The following is a 7,520-nucleotide window of genomic DNA, read 5'->3' as shown; positions in this document are numbered from 1 at the left end:
GTCCCCACACTGTCCCCAGTGTCCCGTGTCTTACTCCCCACCATGTCCAACCTTGCCAGTGTCTCCACTGCCCACAGGGTGCTACTGTCCCCACAGTGTCCTCACAGCACCCCCCCCCGTACTCACTCCCCAGGATCCTTCTTCTCCCCACAGTGTCCTCACTGCCCCCCACTGTCTTTGATGTCCCCGCTGTGTCCTTGCTGTCTCCACAGCACTGCGGTGAGCCGGGTAGCTTGCTGGGCACCTGGGTGGGGTCCCTTAGCACCCAAAGCACCAGGCCTGACCCCAGCCTTGGAGACCCGCGACCCCCATTGTCCACAAACCTCACCACCCCGACCACTCGACCACTCTGCGCACTGGCTGCACGTTTACTGGCTGTTCACACACGGTCCTCACTGTCCACAGTGTCTTCGCTGTCCCCAAACTGTCCTCACTCTCCCCAGAGTCCTCATTGCCCAGTGTCCTCACTACCCGAGTGTGTCATCGTCCTTTGGGGTCCCCTCCCCACTTGAACTTCTGTGAGAGTCAGTGGCTGGGGAGAGTTTACTCACTGACCGCATTTCTGGAGGTTATTTGGGGTGTAGGGAGGTGAGTGTCCCCTTGAACTGCTTCTTGGAGCTTTTTGTGTGGTTTTGGGAAGAGGATCCCAGGCTGTGGGTGTAGAGACGGATCAGATCGGGAGAAGGGTTAGGGTTTATTCTGCACTGGAGTTTGGCGTGAGGGACTCCGCAGCGTCTGGGCTGCAGTTGGTCCCCAGGGCTTAGCGGTGGACCAGGGCCTGCAGACGGGCGGGGCTGGAAGATGAAGCCTGGCTGGAGGAGAGTGGCTCCCGGTTAGGGCGAGGGCTGTGGGGCAGGGTCCTGTCCAATTGGCAGGCCCACCTCGCTCAGCGCCGGTCCGTTTCTCCTAGGAATCGCTGTCACCGGCCGGCTCCGCCATGAGCAGGGCGTTCAGCGACAGGCGGTGTACGGCGCGGGCGCGCAGCCTTCGCAGGCGGCGCAGCAGCAGCGCCAGCAGCAGCGCGTGCAGCAGCCCGAGAACCAGCAGCACCAGCTGCGCCGCCAGCGCCCCCCAGCAGAGCGCGCCGGGCGAGCAAGGCGGCGCGCAGTTCTTCTTCGTTCAGGTAGGGCAGCAGGCGGCCCCGCAGCGCCGGGGGCGCGGCGCAGCGCAGGTCCCGGTAGAGCGTGCGCTCGGGGCGGCCGGCCAGCCAGGCGCGCAGCGGCACCAGGCGGCAGTCGCAGCGCCAGGGATTGGCGCTCAGGTGCGCCGCGCGCAGCACGGGCAGCCGGTCCAGCAGCCCCAGCGGCAGCGCCGTCAGGTTGTTGCCCGTCAGCACCAGCTCGGTTGTGTCCGGTGGGAAGGCGGCCGGCAGCGAGGCCCACGTCAGCCCGCGGCGCCCGCAGTCCACGCGTGTCCCGGCGCAGCGACACGGCGCGGGGCAGCCCGCGGCCGGGCGGCTCAGCGGCGCGAGCAGCAGGAGCACTAGGCTCAGCGCCCCGCGCGGCCCTGGAAAGGAAGCGCCGCGGTGAGCCGGGTGGCTTGCTGGCAACTGGATGGCTTGCTGGGCAACGGGGTGGGTCCCTCGGCACCCAGAGCGCCGGCCCGACCTCCAGCCCCGGAGACCCGCGCTCCCCCAGCGCTCGCAAGCCTCGCCCCCGCGACCACCCCGTGCACTGGCTGCAAGTTTCCTCCAAGTCTGACCCCAATCTCCCCCCACTGCAGCCAAAACGAGTGGAGGGTCTCCCAATCCGACTCTGCTCAGCGTGTGGCCCGGCCCGGCCATCAGACTCACCAGAGCCCATGGCGAGAGGATGGCGGCCCGGCTCGCTCTGGAGTGGAGGCGTTTGCCCGAGAACCGGGAGATAAGGCCGCCACGTCCCTGCCAGGCCCCGGCGCTCCCGGTACACCGACCACAGCACAGCTGCCCCGCCAGAAATAACCCCAGGCTGCCTCCGCAGGCGCAGCGGGCTGCTGATAGAGCGCTATCGCCGGGGGCCAGCGCCGCCCGAACTTCCGCCCCCACTCGGCCCCGGGGGCAAAAGGAGCACTCGGACACCCGCAGCAACGTTCACCAACATTGTTCTCCCGTCACCAGGACAGGAGGGCATTCACAACTTAACAAAACTGGAGAATGGGGCTTGGGGAACGGGTTCATGCGGGTGGGGGGGGGGGGGGGATGGTGGACGGGGCCAAGGGCTGGGGAACCCAGGGCAACAATGATGCTGGGGAGAAGGAACCCCAGCCACAGGCAGGGAACAGCAGTCTAGGCATGGGGTTGCCAGGGGACGGCCCACAGCCCACTGCTCCTGGAGCCCTCCCCAAACCACAGCTGTGGGGGAGGGGCACGGGCTATCACTGCATCCCAACCCCTCGCTCCATCCTGGCCTCCTTAGGCCTGGAGGGACCCTAAGTGCCTAGGGTGCTCCATCTGCCTGCTGAGCTCCTGGGTGAGGAGGGAAGAGAGGACCTGGCCGCATCCACACCAAGTGAGGTCTCAGCATGTGCTGGGCGGCCCACGGGAGCAGGGGGACACAGCTCCCAAGTCTGTGCGGTGACACTGGGTGGGGGAATAGGTCCGAGACCCTGGGGATCTGCTCCCCTCTTCTGCCTGAGTAGGGCCTGGAGTCTGAGGGCCGTGACCTTCTGAGATGGGGGTGGGGGATGGGGGGTTCTCAAAAGTCACAGCCCAACCAGCTCCTGCTCCTCCAAGGCCAGAGTGGGGGCCATTGCCCAGGCCCCATGGAAACAGATACAAGTGAGGGGAGGGGCTGATGCTGAGAATAAATTAGGGATGGCTGGGGTTGTGACCCCACGTCTCTGGGTCAGGTCGGGAACAGTCTGGGTCTAGGCCACTCTGGGATTGGGGTTGCTTCCAGGCCTGTCAGAGGTCCAGATGAATCCAGGGTCGAATCCAGGCCAGTCGGGGTCCAGGAGTGGAAAGGGCCAGTCCAGAAACTGGCAGTATATCCATGGCAACGTAGGGCTGGGGAGGGGTCACTGGTCCTGCATTTGCTGCTTCATCTTCTGCAGCATCTCCTGCATGCGCCTCAGCTGGGAAGTGGGGCAGGAACCCCGGAAGGTGGGGTGAGAAATGAGATGGGAGGGTCCTGGCTCAGTCCCCAGCCGCTGGCCTTTCCTCCCACCCCCGCCCCTGCTCCAGGCCTCACCAACCTCCTCATCCTTCATCCTGATAAGCTTCTCCGTCTCAGCGTCGGGGGTGGGCAGTGGCAGGATGGGGATGGGGCTCTCCATGCGGTTGTCCTGGGTTAGTTTGCTGCAGGGTGGACAAGAGGAACAGTGCTGCTGGGAGGTTCAGCCAACCTCACCACTACCAAGGCTGCCCTCCTGAGCTCCCACACCTCTGGGCTGGGCTGGGGAGGCAAGGTGCTGGGGAGCCGATCTGGGGGCTGGGGCAGGGTTCAAGTCTGGGTGGGCAGCCAGGACAACTTGGTTATGGAGGTGCGTCTGAGGCCAGGAGGTGCACGCCCGGGTGTGGGGGATGGCGCACCTGGTCATCTGCTGGATGCAGTGTGCGCGGTAGTTCTCGTAGTGCACGTCGCACGTCACGTCCTTGAGGTCATGCATGTGTGTGCGGATGAGCATGTTTCTCAGCTTCACGAAGTCGCAGTGCGCCTGGTTCTCCACTGTGGGGCGGGAGCGCGCAGTGGGTGGGGCGCCAGCCAGGGTCAGCCTTCCCACCCAGCAGGCTGTGCCCGATGCCTGGACTCACCCTCCACGATCCCCCAGGGGTACAGTCGCCCCCGGACTCGCTGCCCCTTGGCCTCCACCACCGTGTTGCTGCCGATTACCGCGAAGGGTGCACTCTCCTGCGGAGGGGCAGGTGCGAGGGCTCACGCCCAATCAGGATGGGTTAGTGGTTGGAGAGGGGCTTGGGCACTCAGCGCCTGGTCAGCTCCCCCAGCATCACCATCAGTGACCTCTCCCCAAAGCGATCCTAGTGGAAACCCCTCTCACCCCCCAGCCTCCCTGCTGCTGGCTGAGGCCAGAGCTGGTGCAGCCTACATCCTAGGTGCAAGCATGTCAAACTCGCGGCCGGCGTTTACTTAAATGAGGCATGCGGTCTGTCGGCCACGAGTTTGACATGCTTGTCCTAGGGCAGCAGTTCTCAACCTGTGGGTCGCGACCCCTTTGGGGGTTGAACGACGCTTTCACAGGGGTTGCCTAAGACCATCAGAAAACACATATTTAATTACATATTGTTTTTGTGATTAATCACTGTGCTTTAACTATGTTCAATTTGTAACAATGAAATTGGGGGTCACCACAACATGAGGAACTGTATTAAAGGGTCTCGGCATTAGGAAGGTTGAGAACCACTGTCCTAGGGCCTATAACTGAGTTTATGCCTCCAGTGATATCCCTGCCCAACCCTGCTCCTGGCCCTGTGACCACGTGTCCCCAGTTTGAGCTTGGTCATAACCACTCCAGGTGCAGGGGCACTCAAAGCCACCCCATCCTCTGTTGCACAGAATTCTGGGAGCCAGTGCACACACAACCAGTGGCTGGGGATTCACGAGGAGACCAAGGAGCAGGGTTAGGGTGGGGGCCTGGCCAGAAGCTGTGCCTGTGGGCAGGCAGGAACATGGGTGCCCCTCGTCCTCTCAGGCTAGGCGAAGAGACTCTACTGCCCAGGCTACAGACCTCTGTTGCAACCCCCACGTGGGAGCTGGGCACCCGGCCTCCTCCAGGCGCCATGTGAACTGGACTTTTGCTCCCTCCCCGCCCCCTGGACGGCATACTCACTTTCAGTTCCCGGTCCTGCTGCTTGAAGTCCTCGTCCTCGTCTGAGTCACACTCAGGGAACTGATACACGTGGATCCCGAACTTGTCGATCTCTTCCCGGATCTGCAGTGGGGCAAGGCTGTCAGCTTCAGGGCTGGCAAGGTCCCCTGGGCCCGGTGTGTTGATGTCTGGGGTCGGCACACCTGGTGCTCTTGGAACCAAGTCCTGGGCCAGACCCACTGCCACGTATGCTCACCCGCTCCTTCAGCTTCCGGATCTCACAGGGGACCAGACAGTCAGCTTTGGCAATGAGGGGCACGATGTTCACCTTCTCATGCAGAGCCTTCATGAAACCCACGTCCACCGGCCGCAGCCTGCAAGGGAGCAGCCAGGGTGGTGAGGGGCTGCTGGGGTCATGGTGGGGCAGGGAGGGGGGGGCAGGGCTCAGGGAGGAATGGCTGTGGAGGCAGGCGGCCCCTGGCCTCAGGACAGTCACGCACCCGTGCCCAAACGGAGAGATGAAGTACAGGCAGCAATGCACCCGGTTGTCTTGGATGTTCTTGCGGTTGAGGCCGCTCTCGTCGCGGAAATACTGCTCAAACTGCTGGTCCACGTAGTCGGTAATGGGCTTCCAGCTGCGGGCAAGAGGGTGCGTGAGGCCGGGCTGTGAGGCCAGCCTGCTGGCACAGGGGGAGGCTGGGTCAGCTGGGCAGGTCCTGCCCCCCCGCCAGGCCTGCCTCACCACTCAGAGTTGTTCACTGCATCCCCAAAGCCCGGCGTGTCCACAATGGTGAGCTTCAGCTTGACGCCCTTCTCCTCAATGTCCACCGTATGCTTCAGGATCTCTACCGTCTGGCTGATGCGCTCTGCGGGGGAGACAGACACAGCTGGGAGGTGCCTCACTGACAGGGCCTCCCCCTCCCCCTGGGCAGCCAGGATGCTGTTCTCATTCCTTCCTAGTGTTTTGGCCCCAGCCACAGGGCCCTGCTGTGGTTCAGGCCACTCCTGCAGGACCCTGAACAGAAGCCCCATGCTGTGGGGAGGGAGGAGGGGGGATGGACCTGGAAGGGCACCCCTTGAGGGGTCATCACACAGGAGGGGATGGTGACCAGTGCCCCGACAGCTCGGGGTTCACTCACCCTCAGCACTGAGAAGCTTCCGGTCCTTGTACAGGTCGGTCAGGAAGAGGCTGTGGACCAGTGTGGACTTCCCCAGGCCCGATTCACCTGCCCACAGATACAGGGAAGGAGTCGGATGAGGTCGGAGGGCCCCACAACAGAACCTGGCCAGCCGGTGGCCCCAGCCACCCCACCGGGGAGCCTGGCCCACTCACCAGCCACCATGAGCGTGAAATCGAAGCCCTTCTTCACCGACTTCCGGTGCACCTGGTTAGGCAGCGTGGCGAAGCCCACGTACTGCTTGTCAATATCCTGGGGGGCAGGGGCAGGGCAGGTCAGGGGTACCCTGGGGCTCCTGGGCAGCCCCATGCCGTCCCCCATCCCGGCTCGGGCAAGGAGGCAGCAGAGGACAGAGCCCCCAGAGTGGGGCATTTCAATGGCAGAAAGGGGTGAGGCCTGTGGGCAAAGGCCAGGAGGTGGGAAGGCAGGTCGGGGGGTGGCTGGAGAAGGCACCTTTGTCCCAGCCTCAAAGAGGGGCTTTGCAGGGTCCCAAGACTGTGTGTGTGTGTGTGTGTGTGTCTGCGTGTGCGTGTGCGTGTGCGTGTGCGTGTGCGTGTGTGTGTGTGTGTGTAGGGAACAGAGGTCTGGCCACAGCGGACACAGGCAGTGTCCTCCCTTGAGTGGTGGACAGAGGGCACCGACACTGAGACCCTTGGGACATGCCCAGGCCCTTCAGGGGCAGGAGGAGCCCGGCCTCAATACTCACCCCTCGCGAGTGTACCAGGGGGTGGGCGGCCCCGTGGCCCGGATCCAGCCGCGGGGGTGGCGGCTGCAGCGGCGCTGGAGCGGGGCTATTTATAGATCCCGGCGCCCAGCCGCCCCGCCCCCGCGGGTCCGCGCCCACCACCTGTGGACCTGACCCCGTGCCGGCCCGTCGCGCCCCGGGGAGCCCCGGACACTGACCCACATTCCACTCCCCGCCCCACACACCTTGAGCCGCCTCTGCGCCTGGGTCCGCGGCGACAGCAGCTGCTCCACCAGGCGGTCCTGGGGCGCCGCCAGGGAATCCATCACAGCGACCCCCGGGCCCCGCGGGCGCCTTCGGACCCCCAAACCGGGTCAGGCCGACACGGGCCCGAAATTCTCGGGGGACTCAAACGCGGTCGTGCCTCGAAGCCCTGCTCTCTCCGTCCCGTTTCAGGGACACAGGGACCGAGGCCGGGAAACCAGACGTGGCCCACCCGGGGTGCCGCCGACCCCGGAGGCCGCGCGAGCCATCCCCCTGCCTCTGCGGACCCGCCCCGAGACGCGCGGCGTCGCCACCGCCGGCCCCGCTCCGCACGCGAACCGGAGGCGGGGCTGCGCGGAGTCGTCTCGCCCGCCGTCGCCGGGAAACGGTCGCCTGGGAAATTGGGGCCGCGGGGCGCAGCCACCGACAGCTGCATCGAGGGGTCATTGGGGCACACAGTGCTGTCAAGAAATCCAGCTGTCGGACTCGCGGCCTCAGGCCACGCGCACAGACTGCGGCATAAAAGAGGGGAGTTCGTGTGTTGGGAATATGAAATCCCGGGCCCCACCCGGGGGCACTTGACAGTCGACAAGGGGAGGCTGCAGGCGCCATTGCCTCGCCACCCAATAGAAAGTGAAGTATATGATGTT

The 7,520-nt window shown here is 64.7% G+C and overlaps 2 protein-coding genes across 2 annotated transcripts; both read right to left on the bottom strand.

Annotated features, from left to right (window-relative positions):
- Positions 1 to 770: 770 nt before the first annotated feature.
- GP1BB (glycoprotein Ib platelet beta subunit) lies at positions 771 to 1,868 on the bottom strand. The gene is given in 3 exon segments (XM_006099545.3): positions 771 to 1,095; positions 1,097 to 1,506; positions 1,793 to 1,868. Coding segments are annotated over 3 exon segments (609 nt in total). The 5' UTR covers positions 1,803 to 1,868; the 3' UTR covers positions 771 to 906.
- A 198-nt stretch (positions 1,869 to 2,066) lies between these two features.
- On the bottom strand, positions 2,067 to 7,157 carry SEPT5 (septin 5). Its single transcript, XM_006099544.3, has 11 exons — positions 6,852 to 7,157; positions 6,077 to 6,173; positions 5,883 to 5,969; positions 5,486 to 5,609; positions 5,244 to 5,378; positions 5,000 to 5,117; positions 4,765 to 4,866; positions 3,731 to 3,827; positions 3,509 to 3,644; positions 3,172 to 3,274; positions 2,067 to 3,051 (listed from the first exon to the last, which is right to left on the bottom strand). Exons 1-11 carry the CDS (start codon positions 6,930 to 6,932, stop codon positions 2,995 to 2,997), a joined length of 1,137 nt encoding a protein of 378 aa, XP_006099606.1. The 5' UTR covers positions 6,933 to 7,157; the 3' UTR covers positions 2,067 to 2,994.
- Between the last annotated feature and the right edge of the window lie 363 nt (positions 7,158 to 7,520).

Source organism: Myotis lucifugus, unplaced genomic scaffold, assembly GCF_000147115.1.
Source record: "Myotis lucifugus unplaced genomic scaffold, Myoluc2.0 scaffold_276, whole genome shotgun sequence".
In the NCBI taxonomy this organism is placed as follows: domain Eukaryota; kingdom Metazoa; phylum Chordata; class Mammalia; order Chiroptera; family Vespertilionidae; genus Myotis; species Myotis lucifugus.
This window is presented reverse-complemented; position numbering and strand designations above follow the sequence as displayed.